The 21,644-nt window shown below is 39.3% G+C and overlaps 1 protein-coding gene across 1 annotated transcript in view; it reads right to left on the bottom strand.

Moving 5' to 3' along the window:
- LOC111565599 (protein unc-13 homolog B-like) overlaps nt 1-21,644 on the bottom strand; it is a 279,044-nt gene that overhangs the window by 113,770 nt on the left and 143,630 nt on the right. The window contains exons 13-14 of the mRNA XM_055011386.1: nt 5,278-5,327; nt 5,100-5,175 (exon numbers count right to left, since the gene is read on the bottom strand). Coding sequence (XP_054867361.1) covers nt 5,100-5,175; nt 5,278-5,327 — 126 coding nt within the window. The remainder of the gene's footprint in view (nt 1-5,099; nt 5,176-5,277; nt 5,328-21,644) is intronic.

The raw sequence follows: 21,644 nt of genomic DNA, 5'->3' as shown, positions 1-21,644 counted from the left end.
CCTTCAGATTACTATAAACCCAGAGTGGCTCTCCTCTACAGCAGCTCGCTGTCAGTTATCATTACGTTTAACTGATTACAGACATTTATTTACAAGAGCTCTCTGGGATTCATGAGCTCGCTACACGTCTCTTCACTGTATTTTAATGAAGTGCAGCCGGTTGACTGTATTTAACTTCATTTATTTAAGGTTACACAAGAGGAAATCATTAAGCTCTTCTCGTGGCATCAGGGGTGAGATGAAGTGGATGTCGCTTTAGAGGTGACGTAGAGTTAGTTTATAATGTCAAAAGCAGTCCAGGATATGCAGTAAGGGCTTCTGGGTGGTGAAAGTGAAATATTTTAATCTCATTCTAACACATTCAGTCTTGAAACACTGACCTCTTGAATCTCTGGCTGACACATTGGAACTACCAGAACTACACAGTGAATAAACAATTCTATTTCCAAGTGTTTTAACCAACTACGCCAACATCTAAATGAATAGGCAAGTCTGGAAATCCTAGTTTGTCAACTGAATCTATGTGTTCATAAATTAACTCTTGTGGAAGATGGCAACCCAGCGGAAGCCAGTGGAGCCCATATAAGTCAATAAGTCCAGATATGCATGCACTCTTTGTCTGCACTCGTGAAATGAAACTAAGGTCACGCTGAGTTAAGCAGAAATAATGCTAACCTACCAGAAATAAAAAAGAAGAGGCGGCTAAACTTTTGATACAATTACATCATCTACATCCTGATTGGGTTGTAAGGCGATGGGTTGTGGCTTTCAGGTACGGAAGAGGAGTGTTCAGAAGAAGTTTGCAAAAGTATACAGGGGGTCCTCGGTTTATGATGTCCTCAACCTACAGCGTTTGGTTGCGTGGAACTGGTTATGTGGAACTAGTTGGTGAGCGGAGTGGACAAATACGTCGTCACGCAGCGCTATAAGACGGCTTTGTTTGCATTCTCCGGTTGTATGTCACTTTGGACTGTGCTACATTCGCTAACTTTCTGCCCTTCATTATGGCTCCCAAGCGTAAGCCAGACTCTTCTGATGGCAGTGCTTTTGAAGAAAAGGAAAGCCATCTCCATGGAAGTGAAATCAGATACAATAAAATGCTCCAAACAGGGTGAAAAACCAACGAACAATGGCTGGTTGTCGTTGTTTACATTTTCGCCGGATTCCGACTTAGGGCAAAAATCGACTTACGTCGCTCCATAGGAACAGCTCTCCAATGTAAGTTGAGGACCCCTTGTATAAGACGATGTATCGCTTCGTGTAGTCAGTGAAAATCTCGACATTTTGCTCATGTTTGTTCTTACAGCCTTTGTATTGAATAAACACTATTCGCATCAGACTGCTTGAAGACTCTTTCTTGAAAACTTTTTCAAGACTTCAATTTTTGATTCAGAATTGATTTTTGGCTACATGTTTGACAAAGCTGCCTGATCATCACTGGTACTTAGCAGGCAGACTGAATCACAATATTATGAGGAGAAACTGTGCAAGAAGATGTTCTGACATCCACACATTTAAAAATCATCATTTAAAGACTTCTAATTGAAGTACTTCCTGTCAAGCTTGCTAGGTGCTTTTGTTTATACATACATTCCACTGACAGCACCTGAACACAGCGAAAAGTTGTAAATTCTCCAGATACCCCGTGCTTTGTCCGGCCACTCTTTAACAAATCGTCGGACCCTATTCATCAGACATTTTGCTGGCATCAGCTTCTTTGACTGAAGCACATCAAACTGAAACTTATTCCAGAACGTCTTTCGTGACTTTGAAGTGTTTAATCTCCACAGCCGTGGCTTACCGGGAAATGTCCTTCAACGTTATTTATTCCTATTCTATCGACACTCAGCTTCTCCTCATGCATTTTGACAGCTGTGAGACCAGAAGAAGACGTGATATCACCTGACAAGAAGACAGCAGGAATGTGTCAAGCAGCGGCCTGAAAAATAGGCTACTGTTCTGAAGATTTATTTTGCAATCAATGTGGGAAAACTAAACAGCGAGTGTGTGGTTGTGTAGTTTGGACTTTGAGGCAACACCCAGGTGAGTTTTGAGGTTTCTGGGCAGGACAGCTCGAATCATGTGAGCTGTAAAAGTGTTATTTGAAGAAGAAATATAATGATAAATGCTTTTACCGACCTGTGTGTAACCATAATAACAAGCTGAAACCAAACAAACTGTTAATTTTAATCAGAATCAAATGTTTAGGGACGCTCTAACCTACTGTTATGTGAGGATTTTTGAACAAATTTATTAATCTAACGTCTCTTTGCCTTATTTTTTCTGTTGCTTCTTTTGGCTACTGTGATTTTATCCTCCAATTATTTCAGTCCCATCTGTACTGCTTTGTGCTTGGTGGCGTATCTCCTGTCTGTTGTCCTTTCTCGACATCATTTGTGCAAACTGAAACTTGACAAAGTTAAACAAGATTGTCCAAGAACTTTTTTATCTCTTCAAAACCTCTGGGGTGTTTTTTTTGTTTTTTTTTTTTTGTCTCAGACTTTTTTGCTGTTGAGAGTGTGACCTTCACTCTGGAGGATTGACTTCAAATCAAAGGAGATGAGTTTCTTTAATCAGATGAGTAAAGTTTCTCAGATGTGAGCGAGTGAATATTCACGACTCAGATAACAGACTGCAGCCAGTGGATATGCGTCTCCCTAAAGTACTTCAAAGTTAATATGAACTAAGGGATGAAATTTACCACATTTATCAACGTTTGTGCAGAGTGGCAGGTGTGTTACGTCAAACAAAAAAAAATGGAGCTGTCAACCTGCTGAATCACAGCATATTAATTAAAGGATTTATAGCTGAAGCTCTAATCAGGGAAAAAGCCTCTTACTCTTAGAAAGTATTCACAAAAAGCAACATTTCTTCTCGTGCTGTCAGAATCTTTTGAAACACAGAACAACAATGGTCGTGTGCAAGCTGCTCGTGTCAAATTTCTGCAAATCGACCAAAGAAAAGCTCCCGCACTTAGCGGATCGAAACGCTTTGCTGCAATTACAGAATCTGAAACATCAAAGTGTAAAACGTAGCAGCTGAAATCTCAAATCTGCTCTACTCACCATCGCCTGAGGGCCGGCAGAGGGAGGGAGGCAGCATGAGCAGAAAGGAAAACAAGAAGAAAGAAAAAGGTTAGAGACAAACAAACAGGTTCCCCTCTGAGACGATCAGCCGCTTTAACCTTGGAACCGACTATTCAGTGCACGCAAACAAATTATCACACAGTGGGCGCCACTGTACAAGAGCTTTCTTGTGTCTTTGTCCTGCATCTGGCCTGCAAATTATCTTTCTTGAAGGATCAAATTGGGTGATTATGATATTATATGTGCAACTCCGGTGGCACCGAGTCGGTTGACTTTTCTACTTTAAGCGATGGAGCAAAACAGGCCATTAACAGGCCATTAGAGCTGAAATCCATAACGAAGTCTGTGACCAAGCAACTGGTGCTGCAGCTAAGAAAAGAAAGCAAATTAGTGCAGAGTACAAATGGCCTCAGAGCAAAATGCAAACTCACTACATGCAACTTCTTGTAACCAGTGTATAAAATGAAACTAAGTGGGAGCTGTGGTTATGATCAATATCAGTGTTTACTCTGAGGATTTCAAAGGTGTGAAGATAAAAAAAAATCCCTGAATAGTAAGACTGTAGTTTCAAAAACAACCAGCCCTTTGGTTGATCGTCCAACCAATGAGAATTTGGTTTGCTGATGTAACATAACCAGGATTAACCCATAATTTCTGGCAACATGAAGAGCAGACTAACTAAAACACCAACTTCGAACTGGTCCAACCTTATGGAGACTTCTAGGTCTAATTTATTATGCATTTACTGAATATTTACTCAGCTCCCAACTAAAAAGAGTCATCAATGTGGCTGCATTGTGGCAACAGATGCCTAAAAAGTCAAATACAAACTTTGCAAACAGCTGTTTTTATATCACAGCTCAACAACCAACATGTCAGATCATCTAAAAACAGCAGCCAACTTGTTCTTATTAAATCCCCTTAATAGTTCTTGTGCTAATATTACCAGCTGACATAGCTCTAGTTTCTGAAATCACATTAATATATGACTGGTTCCAGTCGGTTCTTATCATTTCAGTATAAAATAAAATGAATTAATATGATGGAAATAGTAGCTTTTCACATTAATTCATAGTTCATTTAGGCTAATAAAGCTAGCATAAAGAGTGCAGTCAATACACTGGTCAATTTTATTAACTTACAGATAACATACAGATTTTTTTTTAGTCAATCAAGATTTTCATTAGTTGACTAAACAAAATAGGTTTGTTTTCTAATCAATAGGCAATTGAATGTGACAATATACTACTTTCCAGCTCAGTGGGAACATTGAACAATGGCCAAAGGCTATTTGACATAAAAAAAAAAAAAAAAAAAAACAGGGATCCAAAAGTTTTAATCTATCCTTTCTGAGCCATACATGTATTTCTAAGAGTTCACAAAAAACCCAGACCAGATGAAGCTTTAACTGATGTTTTTTTTATGTTACTGTATGATGTATAATAGTTAGCTTTCAGGAATGAAGTTCTTGTCTGTAAACAGCACGGTACACAATATTATCCCCTAACCAGATAACCTGTTATAAACATACTATATACTGAAAGGACTGCCTTAGACATCACTGACATTGTGTACAATACAAAACAATGCAATATATGGAGGGTAAGTATGCAACACTACATTTTCTTGACTCTGCTAGTCATTATCGACACAACTACTTTATTTATGCTCAAACATTAAACAAATATCTGCAGTAAAGCCTGACTTTACACGTCACTGATTCTGCACACCAGCATGGCAAGACTCCATTACTGTACTTAAATGTTCAATTTGTTAATACACTGTTTTTTGTTAGTTTTCATGTAGGAGATGGATTTAGGGTTTAGCTGACAACGCCTTCCATGTTTGTCCTGTTGTGTTCTTCACTCAATGAGTATTGACAAATGTTTTCCACTTGGTGCATATTTAAATATTAATCAATTTGCACACAAATGCAGTGTTCGGTGAAGTCAAGGTTCAATGAAGGTAAAAATCAAAATGTCTAGAGGCAGATATTGAGTGGAGTCGACTCACCAGTTCGCTAACAAGAGGAATCGGCCTCCTCTTGCGGAGGTCTGGCATGCTGTCGATGCCGAACGGCGCATTTCCCCTGTGAACACACACACACACACATACATACCAAAATGCATTGATCGGTGCAAACACGCCATCAGGTAATAATATTCTCACACATCAGGAAGGTTTTACTGACCCTGGCTTGGCCCATGGGTGCTTGCTGGGGTCACCATCTTGATCGCGGCTCTGAAATGGGATGTCACAGGTCAAACGTTTTGCCGTTTAAAGGCCGACGGTCTTTATTGGTTTCATGATAGTGGAGCATGCAGACGCACAAATACAAGAGAAAGAGGAAAGTGAAAAGGAAATAACAGGACAGAAGGGCTGAATATGAGTTGGTTGAGTTTCCATACTGCATGCCAAAGAGTACGTTTCGATCAATCATATTGTCCGAACACATACTGTATATGAGCGTCATAAATCTGGTTTCACCTTGTAAAGCAAACACCTGCCACGTGCTTCCAGTAAACACACCACAAATTGACTTTTGGCACTTAACCATTTGTTGTGTGTCTGACAGCTAGTAAAGAAAACACCACAGCGGCAGTAACAAAACATGCAAACATCGACATCTATGTTATTTTTCAACACAACTCTGTACTAATCAATACTGACCTACTGCTATGTGGTATTTTTACCTTTATGACAGAAACAAATGCTCTTAATAGGGCTCAGATGCACTGAGGCTGGCATCTCATAAAACCTGAAGCTATTTCATTAACTGTGTTTTCAGGATTAAGTGAGCATTTACCCGGAACTGACAGATAACACAATAAAAAAGAAGAATTAAATAAAAGCGAGACACTGACACGATAAGAGAAAATTGCACAAAAAGAACAGTTTCCTTTTTAATTTTAATGGGATAGAAACCACAAAAGAGGTAACCTGATCTCCATCTTGGCTTCCATCTGTAAAAACAGCAGGAGAGAAACAAGAAAAGAAAAACAGTCATGGACTAGTTTGACTCATCATGCGAAATAACAAGCCGCTCCCCGGATTATTCATTTTGTTATAAATGCTCGCGTAACGCTAAAAGGAGCACCGCCACTGAGTTTCCAGATAGATGGGGTCTGAGGTCATAAATGTTTCATTAACATGTATAATTTATCATGAAAATGACTCTTAATATTTCCCTTCTCCTTCCCTCTTTAATGTCAGGCTCGCTTTCCAAGGAGATAATTAATGTTTTCTAATTCAGCAAATGGCTACGGCTGATGCCTTGGAGAGGAGTAAGGGACTCGTGAGTGGCAGGTGATACATTACTCTCAAGGGTGTGGAAAATTATAGTGCCAGCAGAGAGCATTTGGTACAGTAAATACTCAGGGGAACTTGGGTGAATATGTTTGAAGAGGGTACCAGAACTATTCCTTTTATCAGTGTAAATGGTGCATGGCAACTGTGACAGATCAAGCAGATTCAACAACAATGGGAGGCATTCATGACAGAAAGGTGGGTGGAAAAGCAAAAGTTTTTTTGTTGGCCAACAGTTACCAAGACAAAAACCTGAAGAGCCCATACTACGCTGATTTGCAGCTTTACAACTCAGTATTTGGTGTCTACTAGAATACGTTTAAATGCTTTAATGTTCAAAAAACAAATGATTTCATTGTTATAGGGTCAAACAATGCACTAGGAAAGTGTTACATGGTGATGTAGACAAGAAACAGAAGACAAACCTGGACCTCAAATGGTCTTATTGACAAAACTGCATTCTCAAATCTACATTTGTGTTGAAAGTGTCATATTTTAACTTGGGATGTCCCGATCAAGTACAATAAAGTTAATAAAAACAATCTAATGTATAAGGTTTATAACCGAGTAGCAACCGAATGTTACACAGGAGGTCATGGACCTTGTTGTAAAGCTCCAGTAGGACACTGTCTGAAATGTAGTATTGTAAGGGTAGGATGCAGTGTGGCTACACAAGCCCTAAAGGATGTCAAAAACCTATATTCTCTTTATGCATGTAAGAAAATGCATTGTAGATTAGCTTACTTCTAAGCTAGCTTCTTACTAGCTTCTCCCTTTCTGACACCTGTGTTGCAGTGAATGCAAATAAAGGTTTAGGCTTGATGCTGTTACCGATCACCTAAAAATGCTATGATCCGCCCTGATCCTGATCCATGACTGTGGTTGAGGACATTACTGGTTTTGATCCAAACCATGATATTTTTCTAGACCTAACCAAGTAATTTTGGTGCCCACATTAACCAAGCATCTAACAAGTAGCTATCATTGTGAAACGTTACCGGGTAGTTTTGGTGCCTAGAATTAACCGACTAGTGAAGGAAACCCTAAATCTTTAGTCCAAGAATAATACTTTTACACTATAAATATATTATACTATATAATACTTTTCTTTCAAAATGTAAATGAGAATGTAGTTTAACTGCATGGGCATGTCATTTTTGGGAGACTGGGTTGTTCAGGCATGTCTCTGATGTGAACTTTTAGCTTTGTCATTTTGTAAACCTTACACATGCATTAAAAACAACAAATTTAACATAAAAGGAACAATCAAAAAAGCATCATATGGGCTCTTTTAATAATCAATCTATTGGTGTTCACATGCAATGATGACACAAAAAGTTATTTATAGACACTCCAATAAATGAAATTACAAAAAATACCATTATTCTTTCAGCCTGAGGGTTATTAAAGGCATGAAAAATGGGAATACATCAGATAAAAACAAACGAGATAAGCATACAAATGTACTGCACCTCTCTTGTCATCTGAGATTCCAAATGAATAAGCAACTCATTTATGAAATAAAAGAACAAAATGTACATGATGAAACAAGAGATCCCAACTTAAAGCCATGTTATGACTACCTGGTTCAAACTCCTCCTGAGAGAACGTGGACATCGTCATACTGGTGAGGTTACGCCTGGTTTCCCTCTTCTCCCGCAGAATCTGCTGGAAGCTCCTCAGACACTTCAGCTTGCGTTCATCCAGCTGGCTTATATCTATGGATTGATCTGCTGTATCTCCTTCTGGTTTGCCCTTAGGCGCCACAGCAGTGTCCGTGGTGGGTTGCTGTGGCACCTCAGTTTGTCTTTGCTCTTCCACTGCTACAGATTCATCAGCTGAGATGGAGACTGACAAAGAATCCGCAGTGGTGCATTGCGAAAGCTGAGTTGTAACTGCAGGACCTTCTACAGGACCTTCTACTGGGCTTTCTGCAGGTTGTTCTGTAAGGCCATCAGGTTTAGGCAGTATTGCAGGGCTACTAAAGATTGGGTTAGGGCAGACTGGGATTTCTTCAAGACATGGGGGGATATTGTCTGAACAAGCAGGACGTTGGCAAGGGTCTGTAGACTCCAATGTAAGGCTGTTGTTGGTTTCTTCAAGCATGGGCTCCACAGAGAAACTACCAGATTTATCTAAGGTACTGTTTCTGCTCAGTTTCCCAAAAGCATTACCACTCTCAATCACATCACCTTTCTGGGTTTCATCAGTTGCTTGTTCAAATTGTGTCCCATAGAATGAAGATTTTGAAGGCAGCTCATCTGTAGGCAGGTCAGAAGGCATTGATATGTCAAAGTCTGTTTCTTCCCCAGGATGTAAACCTCCCGGTGTTTCAAGTTTGCGCAACGCACCACGTAAGGCCGAGCTAAAATCAAGCACAGCTCGTCCAAAGCGTTTGACAGTGAAACCACCAGCTTGAACATCTGCACTGCCAGGGTGAGGGAGTCGGTTTCCCAAGCTTTGGTTACTGACATCCATCTGTTGGATGAACAACCGATCTACATCACCACCAGCAGTTCCTAAGGATGCTTCAGTCCAAGTCACTGCTGAAGTATCTTCGTAGGCCAAATAAGTCTCAACCTGACTGTCCATTGTGAAGCTCAGGTTGTTTGATTGTCCATAGTCAAACTCCTCGGCTTCACCATCATGCCCATCAACTGAGTGGTAACCAGAACTTTGAGGGTAGGACAAATCAGCAGCGCACTCATATCCCACAGTGGAGTTTTCAATGTTGGTATCTGGTGGAACATGAATCCCAGACTGGTTTTGAGGCCGTCTCCTCCGTGACTGCCATTCCTCTCTGCTGGAAGTGCTGGCAGGTGAGTTGTAATGCTTTCCAGGGTGAAGGGAGAGATGTTCTGAGCTTGCTGTGGAACACTGGCCTGATGTACCATAACCTCCTGCCCCCCTATAATGATCCCAGCTACCAGTTTCTTCACAGCAAAGAGAGGGCTCACCTGCCTCCAGACCTCCAGTGAGGTAGGCACTTTCCCTATGCCAAACAGACTCTCTGCTGACACTGTGTGGTGGTACAGTGTTAGTCCAGCGTTCCTCCTCTTCATCAGTTCTTTGCTGCTTTCTTCCATGACTAGATGATGGTCTCTCTAGATCTGACTCAGACTTCGAACTATGACCAGAGGACAAAGAGCTGGTGCTTGGACAGTCTTGGCCATCCTGCCTTTCAAGGTAGCCAAAGCTGAGTTTCCTTGCTATAGCACCTACTGGGATGTCCGAACTGTGGTCAGAGTTATCCTCGTCCAGTTCTTGAGGATCCACTGATTCAGCAATTGGGGACACAGTAGACTCTTCTGGTCTTGGTAGTAGTAAGTCTCCATGTATGCTATGGCGCTCTTTGCATACTTGAGAGAAACAGTTTGAATCTGACTTTGGCATTGCACTACCTAAACTTCCATAGGCACTTGCAGGCCTTCTGCGTGAGGATGATCCATCCTTGGACCCTGCACCCGACCAAGTACCTGCATGTGCCCCTGAACTAGTCTTGCTGCTTGAACGGATGCCCTCAATCTCCATCAATACAGCATCTACACAGGATGATACTTCCTCAACTGATCCGCGAACCGAGGTCAGGTAATCCCTGAGGTCGGAGATTTCCTCCTGGATCTTGTTGATGCCCCTCAGCTCTTTGAGAATGTGCTCAATGATAGCACTTGACTCCTCCTCTTTATCTTCATCCTCCTCCAGTAGTGTACCTGGAAGAGCTCTGTTGAAGTTGTAGTCCACACAATCACCAGCAGAATATGGTCTCTTTGGCCGAATGCGAGGTGAGGGGTAGTCCCTTCCAACCGCTGATGCGAATTTAGTGCCGTTCATGTCTGGGCCAATTGGACCATAATGTGACATTGGTCGCATTGGCTCAGGAGGTTCTCGAAGTCCAGCCTCAAAGGAGATTCGTTTTGTATTCCCTGGGGCTCTGCAGCTTTTATGCTGCAAGGTGCAGGGTATTCTTATACATCCCTCTCTGTTCAACTCCACCTCTCCAACACATGGTGGCCCCGATGCTACTCCATGCCCTTTACTATTTGAAACTTTTGGAGAGTAGTCCTCAGCTCTTGAGCTAACCTTTGGATATCCACTTCTGAGCTCCTTCCTACTATCATGAGATTCCCTCTCTTCATCCTCCTCAATACCTGCATAATAGAGATGAGGATCCGGGACATGGTGGTCTGCAGACCCTTGCAATAGACGATGTATTTTACCTCGGATCACCAGTGCTACCCTGGGGTTGGGAGCCCTCTTTTTGGGTGGATGAACTTTTGACTTTGTGCCTCCTTTAGGGGCAACACCTGCTCCATGTTGTCCATTGAAGCGATTCCTGGAGAACATATTCTCAAGAGAGCAAACTATCCTTACCTAGTTCCCCACATTGTGGATGGAAGATTCGGTCAAAATATTTGTGGTGTCATAGTTCATTTATAAAGCCTGTTGGATGCTTGTTCAGCCCAACTAGTCAATGTCGGTAGGCCATGACTAAAATGGAAAGACAAAGAATAAAATACCTGTAAAGATTAAAAACAGTAACATCCAAGTGAATTGGAAACTGGAGAAAAGAAGATGATATTTGAGGAAATATATTCCTTCTTTAATGAAGATAATCCTCTTTGCTATAATCAAATAAACAACGATATCCTGCTCATATCTAATCTGTCAACTCTGAAAGATTAAAAACAACTAAAATGTCATGAAAACAGAGAAACACTGGGACATAGCTGTCTGTACACTCACTGACACAAAATCTAAAACATGAAACCAAATATATGCTCTGTTCTGAACACATTTCCTCTCCTTGCACTGAAAGCAGAAACAATATGTTGTAGTATTTTCACTGCCAATCCCAAATGAGTATTTAAAACGTCTCCCCACCCCCTTGAATTGTAATATCCAGGTTAAATCGACCTTTCAGAGAACATCTTTCATGTCAAAACAGACCGACCATGTCAATCTGAACAGCAAAGTTCCAAAGCAAATCTGAATAAACTGAATTCCTGTTGTCTGAATCATTTCTTGTGCAAATGCTTTATTACAAGAGCAACCCCAATAAGTAGTAGTTATCTTGGGGTTCAACAAGAAAGACCGTCATATGATACATATTCCACGTCATTGGAAATCACTTCAGCTCTCAAAACCTTCTTGAAAAGTAAGGATTATTAATTTAATATAAGGGTTTTTGGGAAGATTGCAAATAGTACTGCAATGTATGATAATATAGTTCCTAATCTCTCTGATCATCAATAGTTTAGAGTGAGTGTTATATTGGAGAAAAATGTCAACATGCCATCAACGTTTGCTCAGGCCAAATTTGAAAAAGAACATGTCCAACACCCGCCTTTCATAATCCAAAAGCTAACACACATTAACATATATAATTACACGTCCCTGTGATGTCAATCTGTGGTGAGAAGATTTTCCACAGAGATGAAATGAAGAGCACATGGCTTGTGAGTTTGAACAGAGACGTACGAATTTGGCCGACTACCCTCAACACTACTAGCATAATCAGATTCATTGACTGACCTACTGATTGCTTCTTTTGACCTTTTAATTGGTGTAAAGTCGAAAAACATTCACTGCAATTAGAAGAAAGGTGGATGTCAAAGCCAAAATCACACAGGGAGGACAGTGCTCATGGTAGAAAAAAACTCTAGAAAGGACACAGAGAAGAGCTGGTGTTTAATTTTTTTTCTTTACAATTTATCAGTTGAGAAACTCTGAAATTATATAATAAACACCCCTTGTCATGAAAACACCCAAAACACTCGGTGGTCTTTGCATTTTCCTCTTAATAAAATCGGCAGTGTAGCACAGCGGAGGGTACTGAATTGGTATTTCAAAAAGGAAAACAGTAACTCTGCAAGTTAATTCGAAAAAAATGAAGCTTTGAACATCCTCTGCAGATTCATAATAATACCTATTCACAAAGCAAGCAGAAATATCAGTGAATAGTTATATATGAGCAACCAATAAGGGCCTTTTAAGTGACCTGAGCACCATGTTGTTTACTGCAGCGAGTATGAACGTTTCTATAATGATGGAGCTCTTCCAGCAGCGTTTAAGCTTAATTAGAGACTATTATGGGGGAATATGGTGGAAAATTTCAGTCTGCTCTTCACACAGCAGAGAAGCATGAGACTGTTGGGGCTACAGCTTAATTTAGAAAGGTCAACTGACACAGATCCTTTGCTGAGCTTACAGACAGTTCGCCAATATGTCAAAACAAGCATCACACTGAAACCTACAGGCCAACGCTCCAAAGATGCTTCAGAATTTAATAATAGATATCTTGTGTAGCTGTTTGTGAAGTGAATTCAGTGGCGTTCCACTGCAGGAACATCCTTGAAATCGTCCTTTTGGAGCTTTTTGTTTCCATTACAACATAGCATCTGAAAACTTAAAACAGCAACAAATAGTAGTTATAGCAGTACTGGATGGACTCTATTTCTATGAGCACACAAGAAATAGAACAACAAAGTGTTTGTTAGGCAGCCTAGATGGCAAATTTTGCATTCTTAGTGGTGATGTTAAAGACGAAGGCTAATACTCCAAACCAAACATGGTGAAATTGTATTTAGTCATTCTAAATATACACCTGATACCCACAAGAGTTTGAGGGGTCAAATCAACAACCGGAGAGAGTCTCATTGTGACTTTTCTCAAACAACTACACTTAGATTACCATATTTAAGAGCAGTAAAAGGAGGTTTGTTTTGGTAACTACTCCAAAACACCTCACTGAAGCAGGTAAATGGTGCAAACACACAACCCAGCTGTTCTGTTATGATTTACAAAGTAAGTCCAGAGCAGCAAAAATTTAATCATTTTCATGGAAATAGCTTTCAAATGTGTAACTCTTAGACGCAGATGTGATGTTTTAAGGGGGCAATCAACAACCACAGAGGAACTTTAAGTTGATAATATTATTATAATTAAATAATAAATAAATAATATTTGATAAAATGATTAAAAACAACAGCTACTCAACTAATCATTTTAGCTCCACACCCTGCATGTGTAGAATAATACAGTTCATTGCAAAACACCAGTAATTTATGGCTTTTAACAGCATTGGCTACATGAATAAATTATTTTACATCCAAGGCAAAGACAAATCCTTGTTATAATTGTATGATTTGTGCAACCTAAAACAATATTCCATCTCTTGTTGTAGAATAATCACTGTAACTGCTAATCATTTACACATATAAAGTTCTATTTTGTTCTTATTGCTTGTAAAAATGCCATTATATTCTTTCCTTAGCTCTGGTTGGATTTAAATTAATTTCTCCACAGTCTTTTTTCCTCTGGTCAGTGGGGACCCACAGCTTTGACCCTTGCACTTTTCACAACTAGTTGCTTGTAATATTGAATACAAAGACACTGAAACCTAATATTTGGAAGGAGAACCGGGATGCCTAAAGTTTACAAACTGATTTTCAAAGATGCAGAAATTGAGCTCATTTTAAGCCAAAACAGAGTAAAACCTCTGATCATGACAGGAACTTTTAGTTGATGTTCATCTCTGTATGTCACTGTACTAAGTTTCTTCAAGTTAAGAAAATAGACAAAAAGACTAGGTGTTCCTAAGTATTTGAGAGGGATTAAAGAAGATGTCGGAGCTGTAGATGTTCAGTGTAAAGAAAGAGCGTTGAAAAGTAGAAAATGAGCTGCAGTCAAAGTTAAACCAATTCTGCCCTCAGGGAAGACGAGGCGCCACATTAAGGCAGTTATTTTCCAACTCTGCTTACATAAGTTACTGCAATGTTGAAACTTTTACAGTAAAGCAGCTGCAGTCAAACACACACACACACGCATTTCTGAATATATGAAATAATAAAAAGCTGTTTTCTGTACAGAAAATATATACACAACATTGTCCTCTAAAACTGAACTCATCTGCTTATTTCACTTGAGAAAATATTTTGATTGTATCCTATTTTTGCCCTGTCTCCCATACAACTTATCTTGTCTCATCTTGTGACAGGACTTGTCACCCAGAAGCTTCAAACATGTAGTGAAAGAGTCACATTTGAACCTAAAATGTGATATTTTCCTAATCCTAACCACAAACAGTGAGTGAAAAGGAAATCTACGATTAAGAATAATGGTCTCACATGGGATGTTAATCCTGGTTTCCTGGGTGATGGAGTGGGTATTTACACTACTGTTCAAAAGTTTGGGGTCACCCAGGCAATTTCATGTTTCCCATGAAAACTAACACTTTTATTCATGTGCTAACATAATTCCACAAGGGTTATCTAATCATCAGTTAGCCTTTCAACACCATTAGCTAACACAATGTAGCATTAGAACACAGGAGTGATGGTTGCTGGAAATGTTCCTCTGTACCCCTATGGAGATATTCCATTAAAAATCAGCCGTTTCCAGCTAGAATAGTGTTATCGTCACTGAAAAAAATAGTTTTCTTTCAAAAATAAGGACATTTCTAAGTGACCCCAAACCCCTTTTGAACAGTAGTGTACACCTCCAACTTTCTATAATTTGGACTCCGAGGCAAGTTACCTTTAAAAAAAATCCCTCATATTACACTAATTATCAGAGCAAAAAAAAAAAAAAAAACCCAAAAAACAAAGAATGGTCAGACTTTCAACTCTGTTTAAAATTTTCCTTGAACTAATCGTGTGGCGTGCCGTTCTGTTCACAAAATTACCGAAATATAAGCTTAAAATTCGAAAACTGCATCTCAATCACTTTATTCTACAAGTTAAAATTCAAAATTTGTTGTAAATAAACATTTTTTTCAACCAAAAAAGAAGCCATGAGTGGCTCAGCTGTGACAGTCACATGACGAAAACTCAAGGGTCATTAGGATGAACTGCAAGCAGTGTTTATCGAGTAGAGTGGAGGCAAGTATGGAAAAAAAAAGAGAAATTGAGAGGAAAATAAAACACACCTGATCAATACAATGAATGCAGCATGGCATAGAAATGGTTTACAGAGGAGCAAGTTACCAGCTGGTTGTGGAAGATACATTCAGCATGGTGAAACATCTTGTTGATGGGCAGATTAGTGAGAAAAATGCTGTTTGTAGAGGTTGTAAAAACGTAAGTAGTAAAATATCTGTAGTATGTGGAGCCACTGGTTTATTTTTCCAGTGATTACAGCTTTTTTGAATTTACTTAAAATAAACAATCCAAAAAATTCAATTGATTGAGCTTAGCTTTATTGCACAGGACACATTTCTGAGTTTTATCTGCTTCTAGTCATGGTTGTGTTGTTTCCAAAGAGGTTTGAGACTTCATGTTGTGGTGAAAATGATTCCGCCAGGAGGAGAGATTTGACAGGAGCAAAATAATGTCTTGGAGTTTAGCAGATTCAATTTGCTGCTTTTGGATTCCGGATGAATTCTGCGAGTGTATTTTACTTAAAACTGAAAATGACATATCATTCAGAATGTGCTCTAACTGCCTTTCCATCTCGAAGCCTCCTCTCCATGGCAACAGCAGCAGAGGCTCATGGGTCTAGTAGTGTTTGGAGTTATTCATCACACGAACAAGACAGAAAATACAATAATGCTGAAATAATTGAAAACAACGACCACAGCATGAACATAAAGAATCCGAGGTGGGCGTTTCTGTGTGTCATGTCCGATCAAACCACTTGTTGTTTCTTGATTCTAGTCATGTAGAGAAATAACATCTGAAACCAAGATTCCAGGAGCTAGGAGTAACAAACTGTCACCAGGAGCACCTCCGAGGGTCTTCAACCTTCCCTCAGTCAGATAAACCCGGTGACACCGACTCGTGGCAGCATGTCTGTGACTGTTTTGACACCGGCTGTTTTATTCCTGCTGGAGAGCAGCTGGCTGATGGCAGGTTAGGAAGCCCCATCATCCCCATCCAGCCCCACTGATTAGTGAGCTGCAGGGAGGATGGCAGGAAGCTACAGGCAGGTGCATGACACTCTTACATCCATGTCTTGTTCTGTTTCTCTGTGCACCCTACTAACACTCAAAGCCCTTATTATCAAAACCTACAATCTGCACACAATTATAAAAGACAGACCTTTAGATTATTTAGTTCATTCATCTTGCTGCATCCTCCTCCTGCTCCACCTCGTTATTTATGTCCTCTGGTTGGCAATGCTCCCTTGCTTTCTTTTTTCTTTCTTTCTTTCTTTCTCTGTCATTTCACATTGGACACCGCCCAAAGTAGAAAATCAGACTGGAGCCAACAGGGGAGATTTTCTGAGTGTCTGCTTCGGTGCCAGAAAATGACAAGGATTACTTTAGAGATCTTACCTCGTCCTCTCATGTGGATAATGCTGCAGCACGCATTCGTGTCACGGCAGACAAAAGTGTAAGAAAGTGGGATGTCATCTTGTTTGGACGACTTCCATGTGTGCAACCTTTAACTCAACGTAGTGTCAGTTGTTGTGTCTTATTATGCTTCTCTAACAATTTCAAAGGAAGGACATAGATCTTATACTTTGCATCAAAGCTTGAGATTAACAAAACATCCTCAGATTTGACTAGAACTAGAGTGTCCTTACTCAGACTGGAATCGCTGTTGCCTTGCGGTGACTTGCAAGTTCTTTAGTAGTTTATGATTTGATGCTCGTGGCAGTAAATTTGGGGTATTATAAAAATTAAATGAGGAGCAAGATTTGGAGCAAAGTGTGGATCTGGTTTCCAAGAACATTGGCTTCGTGGCTTCGTTCCTTCTATCTGTTAGTCCATGACACGTTTAGCTAATAGAAGCTTTGCTGGCTCCGGGCCATGCAGCCATTTGAGGACAGTGCAGAGGTTTGGTCACGGCTATAATTCAGGCTTTTTGGTCTCAAAAACTGCTGATGAGATTGTTCTGTTGCCATTTGGTAATTGGTGTTGTGGCGTGAACGGTTACAGGAACAGCTCAGTCACTGACACTTTTAGCCTTGTTTGCTTCCAGTTTAACTCAGAGTTAAATCCAGTACAGTTCAGCTCTATCAGCACAAGAATGGCCCTGAAAGAGATTCTGCAAGGATCAGACCACACACAGTGGTTTGGACCATCCTAAAATGGTCCTCAAGTTCCTGCAGTGGAAAGCAGCTTTTTAATATCCAGTTACATTGAAAAGTATTCACTGTCCTGTTTTCCACTTTCATTGATTTTCAACATCAAATTATGGCCAATTTAATTTTGCTATTTTGACAAGAATTTACTAAAAAAAATCCACCCTTCATGTCAAAATGAAAACAGATTTCAACAAGATAAGGTCAATTAATTAAAAATATAAAACATAAATGACTGCATAAGTATTCACTCCCTTTTAAAGTATTTAACTCAACACAGGTGTAGCCAACTGGTGCTAGAAGTCACACAATTAGTGAAATAAAGAACATCTCAGTGCAGTAAATGTGTCTTGGTGATAGTAGTATAAAGATTCCTGTATCTGGAAGGTCACTGGTGCATCAGTACTCCCGGATAGAACTACACCATAAAGGCACAACACTCCAAGCAACTCACTCCAAGCACGTTGGTGGCAGCATCATGATGTAAAGCATGGTGGTGGCAGCATCATGACGTGAAAAGGTTATTGAAAAGCATAAGTCAGAGGGTAAGTCAAGAAAATTTTCAAGTCACTGAATATCACTTGGGGCATAATTAAATCCATCATGAATAAATGTAAAGATAATGGCACGCATGTAAATCTCCACAGAGGAGGGCAATTTCAAAAACTTAGTGACTGAACAAGAAAGACACGAGTGATGGAGGCCACCAAGACAACTATGAGTCCCCTGAAGGAGTTACAAACTTTAAAAACTGGGACAGGAAAAAAATTTCCAACTGTTGCCTCGTCGTCACCAGTCAAAGCTTTATGGAAGAGCAATGGTTGCAAGAAACTCAGATGAAAAACTGGTGTAGACTTCACCAGAATGCATACGAGTAAACTTGAAGTCAACTGGAAGAAGGTTCTTTGGTCTGATGAGACAAAATGTAGCTTTTTGCCCATCAGACTAGATGCTATGTTTCGTGACACAAAAGACGATCATCATCACAAACACACCATCCACACTGGCAGCAGCATCATAATGTGAAGTCTGGTGGTGGCAGCATTATGATGTGAAGCATGGTGGTGGCAGCATTATGATGTGAAGCATGGTGGTGGCGGCATCATGATGTGAAGCATGGTGGTGGCAGCATTATGATGTGAAGCATGGTGGTGGCAGCATTATGATGTGAAGCATGGTGGTGGCGGCATCATGATGTGAAGCATGGTGGTGGCGGCATCATGATGTGAAGCATGGTGGTGGCAGCATCAGGATGTGAAGCACGGTGGTGGCGGTGTCATGATGTGAAGTACGGTGGTGGCAGCATCATGATGTGAAGCATGGTGGTGGCAGCATCAGGATGTGAAGCACGGTGGTGGCGGTGTCATTATGTTTGGATGCTTCTCGGCAGCAGGCCCTGGAAGGCTTGTAAAGGTACGAAGTCAAATGAATGCCACAAAGTACAGGGAAATCCTTGATGTAGTCCACAAGAGAACTGTGACTTGGGAGAAAATTTGTTTCTCAGCAAGACAGCGACATAGTGTACAGCCAAAGCTACGCAGAAATGGTTTAAAGACGTACACTTCGGCTTTATTTCTATGGAATTACAGTTATGTCCGAATCATCCAAAAACAAGCTTTGAAGTGATAAATCTACCTAAAATGAGCGTCTCTCAAGTTAAAAGTTTACTGTTTTACTTGAAAATGTTACACAAAATTAAATATGTCATGTTTTACACATAGGTTGAAATAGTTTCTTATTTTTTCAAGTGAATCTGCACATTTGGACTGTATTTTACACACATCTAAACTATTGGCAGCAATGTGATGATCTGCTGGAAAATATTGGGTCCTGGCATTGATGTGGAAGTTTCTTTGACACATATCACCAACTTACACGTCAACAACATTCCCCAAGAGCAATGAGCCTACTTTAGCAAGACCATGCAACCTTCCATAATGCAGAAACTGCCAGAGAACAGCTTGAGGAACACAACCAAGAGCTTGAACTCCCTAAAACCCAACCTAAAAGAGCATCTAATGGGTATGTCAGAACAAACCTGATGTGATGCTATAAGAGAGCTTTGTTTACATTCGCCGGTTATGCGTATGCGGCACCTTGGATTGTGCTACATTCGCTAACTTTTTGTCCTTCATTATGGCTTCCAAGACTCTTCTGATGGAGTTCCGACTTACAGCAAACTCTGTCGTAAGTCGATTTTCGCTGTAGGTTGGACCCCATGTGTCTGTTTTGGTCAAAATGAGATGGAGAATGTTGCATACTGAGTATCTGCAAAAATCCAATATTGTGTACATTTAATTATTTCCTGCAGCTGCTTCAGGTTATGATCTATTGTGATGCTAAATAAAAATCAACCGAATAACATTTTCAGTCTCCTCAATATTCAGTTTTTTGCTGAATCTCTTCCAACATATACAGAGACTTCCACCTTAAAATGAACTTCAGGTGAAACGTATTCCTTCTGGCTGTACTTTCACCTTGACAACGCTGCTTCTTTTACTGTATCTGACCCGTTTAACATCCTGCTTGGTTCATGAGGAACACAAATGTAGAATTGTGACTTTATGAGGCTGCAGTCGTTCAGGTTCAGTCACAGCCTTTTTGGTAATGGCTTTCACCCGACTGCTCCAAAGGCCTTGTAAAAGCTACTCAGCATGTTTCCTTTTCAGAGGCTGTAACGTATTGATCAGCATTTTAAATGCTCTTCTGTAACCAGGCAAACAAATCCTGCCCTTCTGCCAATATCACATTCAGACTATAAATCAGAGCAGCTTTAGCAGCCAGTTTCCATGATACCATGCATCAAACTGTAAGCTGCAGTAAATTACCAGACACACTGGAAGGCTGGTTCCTCAGAAATTACTGCTTTTATGTGACGTAAGGAAACAATGGCATGTTTAGAGATGCAGGACAGATGCAGAGAGGGTGGTTTTTTATGAGGAGACAGTATAATGCCAATGAAAAATGTCCCAAAAGAGACATGTAGCGTCTCTGCATATTAAAAAATAACAAGCAACTCATGCATGACAGTCACAAACGGTGCATACAAATAGCACATCACAATCAGCTATGAAAAATGACCTCTGATCCTCGCAAAATGATTTATTCTACACATTTTTATGATCATTTTTAGAATGTTTATCTTTGATAATGTTGACTGTTTAAAGAATAATCCAACAATACAGTGAAACTACATTTTGAAATATTTAAATGTTGTTATTTGTTTCCACCAAATATCCACTTGTAGCAACAAAATGTTAGCTTTTTAACAACATTTTTGTATAATTAATATTTTTCAGATTATTTTTAGCAACTCAAAGCACTTGTTTAAGGCTAGAAAAAGCTTAATATTAAGAAAATTTATACAAATTGAAGCTTGAAAAATGCTAAATCACTTTTAAACTCTCATTTTACAGATTTTGCTTTTCAAATTATAATGTCTAGTAAAATAATTTTACAAAGTATTAATTTGTGTTCACTGTTTTAAAAGGCCAGAACTGTAAATAATGTCCGAAAATATGTTTGATTGTAAATTTTACATCTTTTTACTGTACATTCATCAGCACAAAATACAATTATTTTACACATAGTTTGTTAATTTAAAGAACATTTATGAAAATAAATCATTGAAAAATGGTAAATCATTTTTTAGACTTTCATTTTCCCTGAAATAAATTATTGTTTTTAAAAAACATGTTTTTTCATGACTGGAAAGTGATAATGCCAATATTGTCTTATTCAAAATTTGAAAGAAAAATTATACAAAATAAGAACTAAATGATTTTTAAAACTCTCATTTTGCAGATTTTACCAGTCAAATTACAGATAACATCTAGTGAAATAATAATTTTAGAAATAATTTTAAAAAGTATTAATTACACATTGCCTGTCATTTTTTTAAATGTCCAAAACAGTAAAAACTGTCCACATCAAAAATCTGCATATTTGCACATTTTATTTCCATTTTTTTTTTACATTTAATTGTAAATGTACACTTTTTAAAAAAAGTAAACAGCAAAAAATACAATTATTTTGCAGATATTTTCTGTCAATTTACAGAAAATTTATGTCAAGGAATAATTGAAAAACGGTAAATCATTTTTGAAACTGTCATTTTCCTGTAAATAAAATATAAAGTTTAAAAAAAATGTGTTTCTGATGAATGGAAAGTGACAATGCCAGTATCGTCTTGTGGGTCTCCATTGAATGTTTTCCTGGTTACCACGA

Source organism: Amphiprion ocellaris, chromosome 6 (assembly GCF_022539595.1).
Source record: "Amphiprion ocellaris isolate individual 3 ecotype Okinawa chromosome 6, ASM2253959v1, whole genome shotgun sequence".
Taxonomy (NCBI): Eukaryota; Metazoa; Chordata; class Actinopteri; family Pomacentridae; genus Amphiprion; species Amphiprion ocellaris.
The sequence above is the reverse complement of the archived record's forward strand: the minus strand, read 5'-3'. Positions and strand labels throughout refer to the sequence as shown.